This window comes from Myotis daubentonii, chromosome 17 (genome assembly GCF_963259705.1).
Source record: "Myotis daubentonii chromosome 17, mMyoDau2.1, whole genome shotgun sequence".
NCBI lineage: Eukaryota > Metazoa > Chordata > Mammalia > Chiroptera > Vespertilionidae > Myotis > Myotis daubentonii.
In genome coordinates, this window is record NC_081856.1 from 17,269,924 (window position 1) to 17,286,567 (window position 16,644).

Below are 16,644 nucleotides of genomic sequence, written 5' to 3' on the forward strand. Positions count from 1 at the left end.
GGAATCAGAGACCCCAGTTTTTATTCAGAGCCCCGCTCCCCTGTGTGCACTATTGGTCCAGTCACCTCTCCGAGCTTTGGTTGTCCTCATCTGTGCAAAGCCATGATTGATGTGATGAAATCGGGACTGCGGTGAGGATTACAAGATGCACCCTGGTTGCCAGGCAGAGCTCAGACTAAGATGCAGCTAACACTCCGTGTCTGCTCCTTCCCATGGGGGGTTGGACGCGCAGAGGCAAGCCTGCCCACGCGCACCCGCGCTGGCGCAGCCGCAGGCTTCTGGAGTCTGGTGTCATCTGGGCATGCAGGGCTCCCCACGTGCCAAGCCTCCAGCACTTTGCTATTTCATGCTCTCTTCACTCCTGCGATGGTTATCTCAGGATCCCGTCCCTCTAGGAGTTACTTTTATTTTTAATTATACAGAAAACACACACACACACAATGAAAAACCAAAGCTATACAAAACCAAATCGACAGCATGTTATCAATTCTTAAAGGAAAAAGGCATAGAATAAACAATCTAGAAGGAAATGCCTAAGCAGTGGATTTCTGTTCCTTCATCCTTTTCTATGTTTTTCAAATGGTTGGCCGCAACATATATTACACTGTCTCCAAAATAATGGGAAAATAATGAAACAGCAAAACTACTGCCCACCTAGAGACCTCTCGCCTTCTTTCCTCCCTCGTCCCCTTCCTCCATCTTACTCCCAGCACAGAGGCAGGGATCTCTCTCTATCCAGGGCTAATCTGATCACCTGTGCTTGTAATCCCACATTCTCCTCACCTCTCAAAGATCTTGGGGGATGGTCCAGGGGTTGTGGCGGACCCCACGTTCCTGTGAACAGGGTGCTCCCAGCATTGGGGAGCATGCAGCCCGTGGGGTCTGCAGCCTGCTCCGCCCTGGAGCTTGAGGCCAGCGCCTCACAGATGCTGCCCGCCGGCCCCAAACTGCTCTCATGGGGTCAGTTCACAGAGAAACATGAATGGACAACCACAGAAAGTGGTATTGGAACACTGGGAATCAGCAATTTTGCACAGGAAGCTTTGGGAGGTGGTGTTTACTGTTGTCTGCCTGAAATTGGGACAAAATTGAACAAACCAGACGAGTTTGGTGCTTTGGAAAGTGTGAAAGCTGCTGGTGAACTCTATTCTCCTCTGTCAGGAGAAGTAACTGAAATTAGTGCAGCTCTTGCAGAAAATCCAACAGGTCGTGTGGTGAAGATGGTTGGCTGATCAAGATGACACGGAGTAACCCTTCAGAGTAGATGAGCCAATGAGAGAAGAAGCCTGTGAGAAATACATAAACTCTACTGAGGAGTGAACATGGAACCCCCTAAGTAAAGTGTGTGAAACAGCTTGATCTGGCATAGTCGTCTTAAATTAGTGCTGGATGGAAGACTTAAAATAGCAACTTTTAGTAATACCAGTGGGAAAAGAAACCTCAACTATGCTGTTGGAAGAAAATACCCCTTAGCTTTTTAATGATTGCAAATAAACACAATATGCATCTTTCCCACAATACCCTATGATTTTTAGACAAGGCTACTACAGTTCTAAACTTCAGAATTTCTGAAATCGTCCATGGTACAATCTAGTTATAAAAATTATGTATTTCAAGGATAACATTACTATCTTAACATATTAAGATATTATATACCTTAAGCCTTATATAATACTAGAGGCCCGGTACATGAAATTTCTGCTGGAGGTGGGGTGGGGGAGGTGTCCCTCAGCCTGGTCTGCACCCTCTTCAATCTGGGATGCCTTGGGGGATGTTTGACTGCTGGTTTAGGCCCGATCCCACAGGGACAGACCTAAACCGGCAGTCGGAGATCCCTCTCACAATCTGGGACTGCTCCTAACTGCTCACCTGCCTGCCGATCTCATCGCCCCTAACTGCCCTCTCCTGCTGGCCTGGTTGCCCCTAACTGCCCTCCCCTGCTGGCCTGGTCACCCCTAACTGCCTGTGCCTTGGCCCCTGTCACTGTGGCTTTGTGAGGAACAACGACCGGATGGATGTCCGGAAGATGTCCGGTCTAATTAGCATATTACCCTTTTATTAGTATAGATTGTAACTTGCTTACATCAGTCTCTGGATTTGGGTCAAAATACTTCATCATCTTTTCACTGGAACTAACTGTCTGTGGAGAAAAGTGTTATTAGTTGTTATAGTTGCTAGATGATGAACAATACTATCTTAATTTTGCAATACACTGAGAGTTTGCTGGTGCTCTTTTTATACGGTGAAGTAGGGGCCTTGCAGGAAAACAAGAAAGTGTAATAACAAAACATTCAAGTTCTTCATTAAAAAGGGGGCGGATCTTGCATTGTTCCGAAGTAACCTTTTTGCTCCACATTCTCCTTCCCACGCCTTTTCCCCTATTTTTGTCAGTACTCTACATTAAATATGCTTTAGCCCTCTCCAGGTCTTAGCATCGGACACGACTCTGATGGTCCCGACTCTACCTGTGGACCCATAGCCCTCTTTTTTTCTTTTAGCCGAAGTTCTGGAAGGCAGTGCCAATGCCAGTCTCCAAATCCTCATGGCTGACTGCTCAACCCCTTGCAGTCTGGCTTCTGCCTTCAGGATGCCCTGGAAGTTCTTGTCAAGATCTCCAGTGGCATAGTTGTCTCCTTCAGTCTCTATCCTCCAGGGCTTCTCTGAGGCCTTTGGCACTCTTTATTTTCTCATGAAACTCCCTTTCCGTGGTTTCTATGGTGCAGCTGTACTGGTAATAACTACAGTTTATATTGTGTGCAAGGTACAGTGCGCTGTGGCCTCACAGGGTGCCAGCAGTCTTCATTTTAGTGTGAAAAGGAGATCTCCATGATCAGGTGAGGAAGTCTGTGCTTATATGTGATCACATGGCTACGAAAGGTGGAGTGAGGACTTGAATTCCAGTCTTTCTGAATCCAAAGCCTAAGCTTCCCCCTTTTAGGACATTTAACTTTCCTAGATTTCCTCTTCCCCACCATGGCTGCTCATTTTCAGTGTCCTCTGTGGGCTCATCTGTTTATGATCCCCATTATTACTGGTGCTCTCCGGGACGCTGGCTTTGGCCCTTCAGTTTTTGTTTAGTCTTGTTGGGACATCCTGCCTGTGCCATGAGATCCGCCACACGTCGTAAGTGCCCCAGCCCAGGTCTTCTGAGCTAAGACCCACGTGCAACGGTGGGAGGCATTTCTAGCTGCTCGTTGCACAGGTTGTGGGGTGCTTTCTCTGTCCCTGTCCTCCTTCACTGGCTTATCGTGCCATCTGTGTAGAGCCTGACCATGGCTCTCCAGTACCCTCCTGATCACTCCTCTGTCTCCAGTTTTGACTCCATCTGAGCCGTCTTCCATCACAGGGCCAGAAATTATCTTTGTAACACACACCTCCATCCTGCCAGACCCCAGCTCAGAGTTCTTCAGGGTGTCTCATTGCCCAGAGATGCAACCTGACCTCCCGTTCATGATCTCTCATGGTCTCGCTCTGCCTTACCTCTCCTCCCCGAGGCCCACCACTTCCCGGCAGCTTGCATTCATTCTGCACTCGCAACTTGTGTGGCCTGCGCTCAACCCTCAATTCTATCTCATGCCTCTGCACATGTTCATTTGTGTAGGATGGTCTCTCTGTGCTGGTGTATTGGACAGATTTTGTCTCATCTTTCAAATTTCAAAGATTCTATCTCATCAGCCAAATGTCGGCTCAAATACTGCCACTTCTGTCAAGCCCTCCCTGATTTCTCCCAGGGGAAACTCGGACGCTTCCTTTCCTGTGTTCTCCCTGCCCTTTACATAATTCCTTTAATGTGTTCTGAATTTTTTTGTTTGGTCCTCTTTTAGATTGTAAGGTTCTTGGTGCAGGCACTGTGACTATTTAAAAATGCTTTTACTGCGAAATATAATGCATTGAGAAGTGCATTAAACAGAATTTAAAGATAATGAATAATTATGAAGTGATCACATGTGTACCTATTACCCAAGTCAGGGAATGGAGTATTTTCAGTGCCCCAGGAGACCCCTGTGCCCTCTCTGGATCCTGCCCACCCCCCACCCCCCACCCCGCTATCTTGGCTTTTATGGTAATTACTTCTTGGGTTTTCTTCATCGTTGTACTACCAATACATGCATTTCTAAACAGTATCATTTCATTGTACCTATTCCTGCACTTTATACAAATTTGCAATCACACATACATTCTGTTGTGTTTTTGCTTCTTTCATTCAACATGGTGTTTGCACCATTCACCCACATGGTTATGCGCAGGTAGGTTTCTGACGTTTATTGCTGGGGCGTGGCATTCCACTGTACGCATTTACTACATGTTGTGTATCTGTCGATGGACATTTGGTTTATTTCCAGTTTTTGGCTAGTACATTTCTTCAGATCTCGTGTACCCTTCTTTCGGTTTGTTCAGGGTCTAGATCTAGGAATGGGATTGCTTGCCAAAGGGTGTGCATATCCTCAGCTCGACCAGATGAAGGCCAAGCTGTTTCTCTAAGTCGGTGTCAGAGTTTACACCCCCGGAGCGTGCCCATTGCTCCGTGTCTTTGCCAGGTTGTGGGAGTCAGCCTTTGAAATTGTTACCGGGGTGATTGGGGGTGGGGGGGGGCAGCACCTCAGGTGACTTAAACTTCTATTTCCCTCTTACTAATGAGGCTGAGTACCTGCGTGTGTTTATTGAGAACCCGGATTTCCCCTTTAGTGAAGAAATGTTCTTACTTTTCTTATGGATTGCATGTTTTTATTTTATTGCTTTATAAAAGTTTTTTAATATTCTGAAAAGGAATCTTTTGTTGGTTTGCATGTATTGAAAATAAATTATACTATAAAATCACACACTTAGATTTATTAATTATACGATTTTTAAAGTAATTTTTCTTTTAAAATCATAACAGTTGACATACAATATTATATTCTTGTCAGGTGTACAACATAGTGATTAGACCTCTATATAACTTATGAAGTGATCACCCCAAAAATCTAATACCCACCTGATATATTTATTATAATATTATTGACTATATTCTCTATGCTGTATCCCCGTTGACTGTTACTATAACTGCCAATTTTGATTACAGTATGTTTGTTCTTTACCTTAGTACTAATAAGTAAATAGAAACAGTATTTAGAAAACAAATAGATCGTAAGGGTTGGTGGGGGTGGAGGTGGAGAAGGGTATTGGGGGGGGGGTAAATGGTGATAAAAAAAAGAGACAAAAAGAAAACAATAGCATTAATTACTTCAAATTAATCTTGTCCTTCCCTTCTCTCCAGGTGTTATTATTGTCCCTAGCGCTGGGGTTGGCATTGTCCTGGGAGGCTACATTATAAAAAAATTGAAACTTGGTGCAAGAGAATCTGCAAAACTAGCAATGATCTGCAGTGGAGTGTCTTTACTGTGCTTTTCAACTCTGTTCATTGTGGGATGTGAAAGTATTAACCTCGGAGGCATAAACATCCCTTACACAACAGGGTAAGTATCTTGGAAGAGCCATTTTATGTCATCATGATGATGGTTATGGTCCCTGGCTCCCTCTGATACAAGACTGAAAACATTTTATTCTGAGTTGTTCACATCGAGAATAGAAGCTTAGTTTAAAAATTTCTTTCAAGTTCTTTAGAGAAGGGCTTTCTGGTGAATTTGGGGGTTCTCAATTAGGGATGGAGGTGGGTGAATAGAGGAAAACGGAAGCACCCAGTGATAGCCTTTTCCTCCCTCTGGTCTCCAGCGAGCCCCATTGTTTTCAGCTACATGCTCCCGTTGCCCCCTGTCCCATCAGCTGACTTTGAGCTTGGAGCCTCGGGGAGGTTCAAGGGGCAGGCTGGCTCCTCTCCAAGGAGGCATCTGCTTATTTCACGCCTGTCCACGTGCGCTTTCCATGAAGTTTGCTGTCACTCTTCCCATTTCCCTTGGCTAGTTTACTCCTTTTAATCTTACTTTTATTGCATCTGCAGAAGGAATGGAAAGCAGACTGGCTCAATGTCTTACTTGCTTTTACGCTGCCAGTCACCTCAAGCCTTTTTAAAGCCCTTGCTTAACACCGCATCTCTCCTGCCAATCCTGAATCAACCGAATCCCGACTCCCAGCGCCACTGCAAAAATTATATAATTGTTCTGATTGGCTCCATTACAAATGTATGAGTCCCGATCTTAGCAGGCCCTCATCTTTGCTGAGCAATCCATTTCCTTGGCTCTAGGCAGCTTCCTTGCCTCTGCCCCATGATGGTTTTCCATGAACATTTTTTTCCCCAATTGTTTTTATCTTACCCTAATCTTGTTTTTCTGATGGGACAACCCAGGATTCTGCATTTTTGAGTAAACAGAAATCCTAAGAATAAACCCCTTGAATTTCTCTCTCCTCTCCCTTCAAACTTCTTTGTCAAAATTTGTATTATTTTTAAAGGCAAGTGCTAGTGCCATCATTTTTTAAATGTGTGACCTTGTAGGAATTTACCTAATATTGTTGAGTGTTGGTTTCCTCATGTATAAAATTGGTGATAATATGAATCATACCTGGTTATAGGCATGATTAAAGTAAAACACATTTGGTTGAAAATTAAAATACTGTACCTCAGAGGGTAGAAAATAAAAAAGTCCATTTCTCTTTCTCCCACCCTCAGTTTCTAGTTTGCAGCATTCAAATATTTTAAACAAATGTTTGCAGCTTTGATTTTGAGGATTATATAAAGGAAAGGTTCTGCTATCTCCCAGCACAGTGTCTAGCACTGAGTGTGCACTAGAAAAGCTAGTTTTGTCTCTACTCCCATCCCTTCTGGATGATGCAAAGCCACTGCTCTTTGAAGGCTGTCTAGCATCGATCTCTGCTCAGGGATGTTACCCATAATGATGCTGAAACCAGTAAGAAGTTGATGTAAATAAACATCTGAATTACCTAAATCCACGGGTTCTGGTACCCGGTACCCGCCTCCTTTAATTGTAATCAACAGAGAAAAACCTGGTTAGCAGTGTTCTTCAGGTCTTGGGGTGGCATTAAGCGACACAGGGTGAGTTTGTGAGAGAGTGATTTGAGAGCTGTACATATCCAGCTGTGATGGCCTTATGGCAAAGGTTTTTACTCACATTAAACCACAACCGGTTTCATTATTGTATACGACATTAAATAAACATTGATCCTTAAGTGATTAATAAGGTTGGGTAGCAAGCTTGGTCTTGTTTCCTGTTTGGTTATCTCCCCATGGCTGTCTTCCTTGAACCTCAGCAATTGTGGGGCATGTCATTACACCTGTCATAGTTTCCTATTCTTTAAAAAAGCTGTACTGGCTAATTTCAGAGACCTGTGCCCTCTCTCTAGTTCTTTAATGCTTTGAACTTTTTTAGTAAGACAGCACATGTGACTCTCAAGCTTGCAGCTTGAACCATGCAGTTAGTTATAAGGCATTTATTAGTGAGGCCTGGTTCCTCGCTTGGAATTGATACTCACATTGACTCTGAGTGAACATGAGCCTTTTGTTTGGAAGGCTGACTTGTCAGAAGTGCGTTCACTTATTGGGAAGGTGATGTGCAGTCCCTTTGCACAAGGGTAAGTGCAGCATGCTGCAGCCCTGGTGCATTTTACGACCCCGTGATGGCTTCACTTCAGGCTAAGGAGAAGTTGCTTCATGTTACTCAGGGTTAACCACTTGCACCATAATTTTAATGCAGTCCGTTTTCTGGAGAGTGAGAGATGATCAAACAAGAAATTGTGATTATTAAAAGTGATTTTTTTTAAATCAGCACAGCATAAAGTGGATTAACTGTGTTGGCATCTTTGCCTTTTTGTGCCAGTATGGCCTTTCCCTCTTGTGACTTTTTCAGGAATGCCCACTTCTCTTCATTGCTATTTTAATTTGTCTTCCTTTATGATTTTCTTAAGGCTTTTCATATCATGTCATTTATTTGTATCTGACAGCATGATCTCGTGAGAAAATCAAGCACATGCAAGGGTGACACAGGACTGTGCCTCTGGTTGCCTTCCTGTCACCAGTGTGTTTTGAACATCTGTTGATCGTATCTTCACATTTCTTCTGAGTGGGCCTGCCCGCAAAGGAGAGGTGTTTGGAGCCTGTGGCTGTCCTAAATGAATACAGTGCACGCTGCTAAGAAGCAATTCCTTGTAACATCTAAATAGCAATAATAATAATAATAATCACACTGCATGGCTTTGAAGCCTGTCATTTTTAGTGACTAAGTGTGCTGGCGTATACAAGCTGTTTTATTTGGTCACGCTTGCAATTAAGTTATTGAGGAACCAGTGAAGACAATAGTAATGCAGAATAGAATACTTTGCACGTGATACCAGTTGACATAGGACTACTTGGCTTAACAGGGTGTCACTTGGCTTCTCTGCACCTCTGTTTTATCACCTGTAGCATGTGGTAGTAGGTCTCGAACAGGGTTTCCCAGCCTTAGCACTATTGAGATTTGGGCCAGTTAATTCTTCGTTGTGGGGGAGGGGCTGCTCTATATATTGTGGAATATTTAGTGGCATCCCGGCCTCTACGCACTAGATGCCAATAGCATCCCCTTAGTTATGACAAACAAAAATGTCCCTCCCCCCACCCCCGGGGAGGGGGAGAAAATTTGTCCCTGTGGAGGCCTAAAAAAATCACACTTTAAAAATCACATTTTAAATGTAAATTTTAAAATTGTATGAGCCTAAGAGTTTGTGAACATAATAATTATCAAAGTTGTGTGGTAAAATTCCTTCAGTGAAGTGACATTAATGAAGAACAGGGTTTATTTGACTTTTGCCTTTTTGAAGGCTTTCTTGATAAGGTTTAAACATTGCTATGGATTTGTCCCATTAAAATGTTAAGGCTCGGTTATCAAAGTATGAAAGAGGCCACAGGAGAAAAGCCTTGGAACAAAAAATCTTTACGTTGAGAGATTAATACATATGGGTGGGTTGGGCTATGCTATTGGCTGAGTCATTAAAGATAATGACTATAGCATAGAGCACATTCCAAAATGTCTGGTGAGTAGGTGGATGAGGAGTAGAGGGACAGATGAATGAAGATCTGCATGTGGCTTTGGAGAGAGTATGTCATCCATGACACCTACAAGTGGTGGCCACAAAAGCAGAGGAGAGAGGCCACTGGGTGTGAACCTTACAGACCCTTTCATTCTTCTGGGTCTCCCATGGGACCTGCTGCTTCTGCTCTTCCACAGCCATTTCCTTACACTTCTCTCCACGGCCCTGTATCCTTACTTGCCTTATTCTCCCTTTTGCATTGGTTGCCTGAATTGATCTTATTAGAGCTCTATGTATTGAATTACGGTATTTGACTCAGACATCATGGTCTCCTGAGAAAACAAAACCTACCACATTTGACTGGGTCTACATCTGGGCATTCCTGAGGAAGGGCCCGTTTCATCCTTCTTCTCAGACCATTTGAATCAAACTAGTGATGTGATTCCTGACCTTTGAAGAAAAATCACTTCCCTTTGATTTTCTAGAGTCCCATGGCTTTCTTTGATAATTTATTCTAGAACAGTGAAGGTTTTTGGCCAAAGGAACCTGTGTTAACAACTGTGATTGATGGATTCCATGTTCATGCAATCGTAATGATGTTATTGATTTGGCCCCAAGAAGTAATTCCTCCATTTTACAGTGAAAGGAATTGAGGCCCGGATTTGTTGACAGAGAATGAAGCGCCTAAGGTTAGAACTGCCGAGCCCAGATGTTGAGAACAGGTGCATAGCACCAAGGTGGAGGGTAGAATTGAGGCAGGATGGATAATTTGATACAAAAGTATTGAATCTGTGGTACCAGAAAATTGTAACATTTTCCTTTATGTTTTGTTTTAAAGTTATAAAAATAATGGTCAAGAGTGGCTACTTCACAGTACCACAGCTTTGATTTAATGGGACTATTTTCTCTGAAATGGACAAGTGACTTGATCTCAAGCACTTTCCTGTCAGTTTTATGTTAGTAAATGTTGCTCACAATCTGCTTCTTTTCTCTCTTAGACCCTCTCTCACCATGCCTCATAGGAACCTGACTGGAAGCTGCAACGTTAACTGTGGTTGTAAGACACATGAGTATGAGCCCGTCTGTGGATCAGATGGAATTACGTACTTTAACCCCTGTCTGGCTGGCTGTGTTAATAGTGGTAATCTTAGCACTGGGGTGAGTCTATGTCACAACCTCCTGTACTGTGGTTAATCCGACATCCTGTGATAAGGATGTGTGAGAAGTCAGAGGCAAACACATGACTTCAGTCTCCCCTTTTCAAGAAACTTCAAATAACCTACAAAATACCTCTGACACCACTCCAGAGGAAAGAAAATTGTGGAGTACATTATTTTTTCCCAGGGATGATTGGCACGTCTGGGGATAGCCCTTTGCTTCCACATCAGCTCTCTTCTCCTTTGCATTTGGTGCCAACTCAGTGAAACTTGATAAGGTTGAGTGCTGGGCCTCTCATGTGGTCCTCGTGGTGGATTTGAAGGTCAAGATGACCACACTGGTACTGACGGAAGAAAATAGGAATGTACCTCCCCTGCTGAGAGTCAGTGAAGATGAGCAGTGGCATTTTTCATAGATTATTGGTTCTGACTCCCCCCCCCCCCCCCCCCCCGCTCCTCTCAGAGTAAAGATATTTCTGTCAGTTCAAGAATAGGCTATTTTGAGAATTCTCTTCCCTGTGAATTATAAATAGGCTGCAATGCTGTGGGGAAAGGTTTTCATATTCTACTCAGCTCCTTATCGAGCCTGGTTTCATTCTTCGCATAAAAACAGATTGTAGGAGGCTGGTGATTAGGGCTTCTCCCATTGACTGCACATTTCTGGAATGTCATATTTGGCTTCTGAGTTTTAAACTAGAGCAATAAATGGAGAATTCCTATTGCTGGCTCCCCATTACATGATTGGTGAGCGCCCGTGTGTCCCCAAGCTGAAAGAGTCAAGGAGGTCTGTTCTTTTGGTGGCTAAGTCCTTCCCTGGGAGTGAGCCAGTCTCCTGGTGCACAGCCCTCATTCTTCCAAAGAGGCCAGCAGGCCTCCAGCTCAGACGGCCACAGAGCGTCCCATCTTCATATCTGTTCCGACTGCCTCTCTAAGTGACTGAGAGGTCACCGTGGCAGGGAATTTGGCTCAGCTCCATTCAGTAAAAGCAGCATAATAGGCAAGGAGCTTAATTGGCTGTTTCATCGAAACACCTTTTTTAGTCCCTTGACTGAATGAAACAGCCAATGCTATCAATGTGCACAATCATTGGAACGGAAGTCCTTATGCGTGACCTGTTTTTACATAACAGATATCTACTTCAGGTCCTACTCTGAGTTCAGGGTTATGCTGGGCCTCTCATCTGTTCTCTGGTGAGCACAGTGTCGACAATAAAGTTAAAAGCAAACAAGCAAATAAAACAAACAAGGCTCAGTTCCCGATTTTGAGGGTGTCTCATATTGGAGAGCCCAGGAGTTAAAGAGCAATGGACGCTGCATTTAATTAGGACAAAAAAAAAAAAATGGGTGCACGAAAGAGGAAAGCCCTAGAGTTGAGTGTAGAAAGCTCCTTAGAAAAGTTGAGATTTAAACAATTTTGAGCGGTGGATTTTCGTTTTGTTGGATGCACACTTTGCACCCCTATTGTTAGCAATGAGGAAGACCTTTCCAAGTAAACATTTTGCATATTTAACCCTTTGAGTGCCAACCAATATCATAGGAACTATGCTAAAATTGCCAAGGCATTTTTGCTGATTTTACAGCAGTTTAGGAAAAAAATTATGAATCGCAAGTAAGTGAAGTTACATATTCAAAAATGTAAGGAAACCTTTACTACATTGACATATTTAGCAGTATCATCGTCACTAATAAAAGCAGGCTTAGAATTGGACGCCATTTCGAAGCTTTGATAGCGCTCCCGGCACTTTTGGTGAAAGACAGGAGGAGTGTGATCGCGCTCCAGGCACTCTAGGGGTTAAAAACACTGGAGTTGCCCTGGCTGGGTGCTCAGTTGGCTGGAGTCCCCTGGCTGGGTGGCTCCATTGGGTCCCATGCACCAAAAGGTTGCAGGTTTGATTCCTGACAAGGGCACATACCTAGGTTGCTGGTTGGATCCCTGGTCGGGGTGCATATGGGAAGCAGCCAATCCATGTATTGCTCTCACATCGATGTTTCTCTCTCTCTCTCTTCCTCTCTCACTGGAGTTATTAGAGAGCATTTGAACTAAACTTTGTCTTAACATTCCATGCTGAATTTTGCTTTTGATTGGCACACAGCTAACTGAACTTTGTTATCTGTCCCTCAGATAAGGAATTACACGGAATGCGCCTGTGTCCAAAGCCGGCAGGTGATCACCCCGCCCACCGTGGGACAGCGCAGTCAGCTCCGCGTGGTCATCGTCAAAACCTATCTCAACGAGAACGGCTACGCCGTGTCTGGGAAGTGCAAGCGGGCCTGTAACACTCTCTTCCCGTTCTTAGTTTTTCTTTTCATAGTCACCTTCATCACAGCATGCGCCCAGCCATCAGCCATCATAGTGACGCTCAGGTGAGAACAGCATCCGACTTCTCGGCTGGGTTACATGCTCCCGGTCAGTGGCTTGAGGACATGACCCAGGACCGGGTCGGGCGCACAGAGGAGAACAAAATTAGATCGCGCAGGAAAAGCACGCAGCTGTTTGCCTGGCAAACGTGGGAGACGTGAGTTTTGCCATGTCAGAAAGGGGGAGGCAGGTTGTGACACTGCATTCTCTGGAACCTTCTTTAGGCGGATGGGTTCTATGCCTGTAGTTCAGTGTAACTTCTTCGGGTGCCTGGGGTTCCTGAAGATGCTGCACTAAAAGGTTCTACTTGGGGAGCTGGAAGCCCCCACCGTGTTCGCGGCCAGAAACCTGGCCCCAGAGGAGGCAGGGAAGCTGCTCGCTCCTGCCTACAGCAAACAATATTACCCCCAAGCCTGTTACCACCTCCAGGACCTCTGGCAGCTTCTGCTGGGCCTGCAGCTCTAACTGCTGACTCCATTCCTGTTACTATCATACAACATTCTGGAGTTTAGCAAGGAAAGGACAGACTGGAAAATGTACTTTTTCCCTTCACGCGGTGCTTTCTTTGCCATCGTGTAGCAGCTTTTTTGCTTCTATGAGAATATGCAAGTTACCTTAACGGAAGTCCTATTCAAAATGTTGACACTAGCACATTCCAGCCAGTGGTTGGTGTTTGCAGTTAAAGGCTGTGGTGGGCACAGGAAGGAGGGGGCAGCTGGCAGAAGCCAGGACACACCCACAGCAGCTTCAGGGGCTGTGGCTGCGGTGAGTGAAGGAGTCAGGGCAGGGGGCGAGTCCTTATTCTTCTTTCATCTCCTCCCTGGCTCCCCGTTCCCCACGCTGCTGGGCACCTGCTGGGAAGCTGCTGCAGAGACGGCATTCTTGGCAGGGCCCTGGGGCTGCTTGCCTGCATATTCTGCATGAGATGCCGAGTTAGCTGCTGCCCGGCCAATTCCTTCCTTGACGGGTAGATGACGCACACAAAGGCCTGCTGGTTTATTCACTCGGAGCCTCCAGCAGCACACACTATGGAGTGGTAGCTACGTGTGCGGCTTTGGGCAAATGCCCTGAGGAAATGAAGAAGTTGGGGGAAGATGGATGAGTGCCCTGGTCCTTGGGGATTTTACACTCCCTACCTAGGACCCACACAGATGGGATAGAAAGGCGAAGGTACTTCGTCATAAATAACACAAGTCATTCGTAATCTTATTCTTTGACCTTTAATTCTACAGATGTTAAATAATCTGATTCTTTGACCTTTAATCCTGCAAGAGGTGTTCAGCCAGCCAGATAATGACTGCCCGATTTATAGTGTTCATGGCAAGTCACCAGTTGGCATCTAACCCAAAACTTCAGGAAAGGAGCCCTTTAATCTTTGCTAATTACAAAGTCACTAGACTCGAATCTTCCTGCCCTGTGGGAATTATTTGGAGCATAAGTTATAGGAAAAGAAGAAAAAAAATGAGGTGGTTAGAAAGGATTCATTATTTCTCTAATTTTTGACAAGTTCCCTGTGTGTGTGTTAAATATACACACACATATATATTTAGATATATTTTTATTGATTTCAGAGAGGAAGGGAGAGGGAGCGAGAGATAGAAACATCAACGATGAGAAAGAATCATTGATTGGTTGCCTCCTGAACTCCCCTACTGGGGATTGAGCCCAAAAACCAGGCATGTGCTCAGACCGGGGAATCGAACAGATGACCTCTTGGTTCATGGGTCAACACTCAACCACTGAGTCCCACTGGTCAGGCTGTTTTTGACTGTATGGTGTAAAACTTTTCTCTCTACTTTTCCTTGAGAAATTATGGGAGTAATTTTCAGACTACACACCATGCAGGAAAGTGCAGGCAAAGAGAGAATAAGTGTAGTAATTAAGATAAAATGCTTTCTGTATTTAACAGAACTGATTTGGGAAGCTCAGTTAGAGCCACCTCTGTACCTTCAGTCCTGACCCTGTGGCCCGTGCATCAGTACTAATATAGAAATGATTAGAGTACATTGGAATTGCTTGGGTGTCTTCATTGGGGGCACCTTTATTCACTGGTTTAGCCATCAGCAGTCTTGCGTGGCTATTATTAATAATTCTAGAACATTAAACACTTTGGTGCAGCATCTCTCTGGCCCCTGGCCCTGCACTAAGCAGGTTTGATCTGACAGTCATTTTCTCATGGCCACGATTTTGAAATTTTTCTTTCTTTCCCTTCACCTTAGGTCCGTAGAAGATGAGGAGAGACCTTTTGCTCTGGGAATGCAATTTGTTTTATTGCGAACGCTTGGTATGTTCCTCCATTTCCAAGTGTGCCTCTTAATTCCTTTTTGCAGGTGGCATATTCTCCCTGCCCTTTAAAATGGCAGGCCAAGTCATTTGTTGCCGTTGTAAGTGCGAGGAATTTACAGGTTAGTGGTAAGGGCTCACGTTCCTGGATTTCTGATTTGAACTAAAAGCTGACCAGTTCTGTCATTTGGTGAGACGAAACCAAAGCAACTTGAGGTCAGCTCCTTTTTCACTGTGTACATAAAGTTGGACTAAATTCCCCAGAGAATTTTGTATGTAAGAAATACTGAACCAAGCGGTCATGATGGGCTTAGGATCCTGGTGTTTCTGTCCGTTTATGGCTTTTTAGCATGGAAGTGATGGAAGGTGGTGCTCTTTTTGTTTGCGAAAATTCCAGTTTCTTCATTCCAGTAATTTTATTGGATTGGGCAAAGAGTGTACCTATCAAGTTTTCTGAGGAAAAAAAAGAAAATATTCTAAAAAGATGCCCAAATGGACATACAGGGACTGCCCTTGACTGATTACCAAGGGGAGCGCCTTAGTGCTGTGTTGACGTGGGAAGTCGCCGAGCTCACTTGGGCATGAAGAATATTGTTCCGATTTTTCCAAACACATTGTCACCCTGTGATGTTTTGGGACAATGCACGGGAAATAGCGTGTGAAGTAGTCCATTCCCTTGATCAATTTGAATGTATTTTTAATTGACTTCCTCATCAGCAGGCGTATTTTCTTTCTTAAGTGGGAGTCTGATTTTCTACAGCTGTTATTTCCCCCAGTAATCAGTATCATTGTCCACAGAAACACAAAAAAATTCTTCTGATTCAAATTTGTTGTTTCAGTTTTGAAAGGTGAAACATTTTAAAATGGCATCATCGGACCCTTTGACATTTTAATCCTGTCTGGAATTTTCTATTTGTCCCATGTTGTGGTTGATGGCCCACGAGTGAGCACTTTCCAGTGAACCTTAAAGGCCTTTTGCTGGTTGTATTCAATGAGTGGCTTGTTTTTTGGTATCAATAAGACGTTGAAGGTACCATTTTTTCAAAGCATGCTGGTTAAAGGAAATTCTGCCATACTTAGATATAGTTAAGAAGTATGCCTTATGCTTCTCTTTGAAAACTAAAAAGTTATTTTCAAAGAAGGAAATTTATTTAGCAAAGGGGTCGTTGAATAGGAAAAGAAAAAAGAAAATAGTTCCTCCTTTTTTGCTGGCCTGTCTCTGATGCCCTAAAGGTGGGGTGATTGGACCTGGATGTGGAGGTAAAGGTAGGTTAACAGACGGACCGTGGAAGAGCAGGAGGGAGAACATTTCAGGCATTTATTATTCAATTCAACCTTAACTTAAGTTCTATTCATTATTTTTTAGAAAAGTACTGTTTGGCCAACAAGCCAATTTCCATTTCCCCAAATTCCAAAGCAAAATGAAAAGTTTAAGTATTTAAAAATGTTAAATTTTAATTATAGCAAATATACCCCTTTTTAAATGAACACAAGGTATTTAAAAATGTATCACCCACGCCCCAGGGCTATTAGCCCACCTGTCCTCTCTCCCTCCCCCTGTCTTCTCTTCCCTCCCCTCTTGCTCCTACCCTCCCATTGCTTCCTTCTATCAGCTCTTATTGAGGATCCACGGGAGGCAAAGAATAAAAGGCATGGCCCCCACTATCAGGGAGCTTATGGGTAACAGATGTGCAATCAGTGTAACTACCGTGTGATAGTTGAAAAATGGAGGCATATACAAAGGCAGTGGGATGTAGTTGCGTCTGAGTGGGTCAGGCATTTGAACAAGTCAGGGATGGGGACACATTCCGCCAAGGGGAGTGACGTGTGATGAAGGAAGTCTACCTACTTGGGTAGACTTTCTTTCTTATGGGATTAACGAATGGCCCCC

At 44.1% G+C, this 16,644-nt stretch overlaps 1 protein-coding gene across 4 annotated transcripts in view; it reads left to right on the forward strand.

The window, feature by feature from the left end:
* SLCO5A1 (solute carrier organic anion transporter family member 5A1) overlaps window positions 1-16,644 on the forward strand; it is a 112,695-nt gene that overhangs the window by 81,628 nt on the left and 14,423 nt on the right. For all 4 annotated transcript variants that reach the window (XR_009449666.1, XR_009449665.1, XM_059672947.1 and 1 more), the window contains 4 exons: window positions 5,258-5,456; window positions 9,954-10,113; window positions 12,234-12,475; window positions 14,690-14,754. Coding sequence is in view for 2 of the 4 variants with exons in the window: in XM_059672947.1 (XP_059528930.1) it covers window positions 5,258-5,456; window positions 9,954-10,113; window positions 12,234-12,475; window positions 14,690-14,754 (666 nt within the window). In the remaining 2 variants the exon portion in view is untranslated. The remainder of the gene's footprint in view (window positions 1-5,257; window positions 5,457-9,953; window positions 10,114-12,233; window positions 12,476-14,689; window positions 14,755-16,644) is intronic.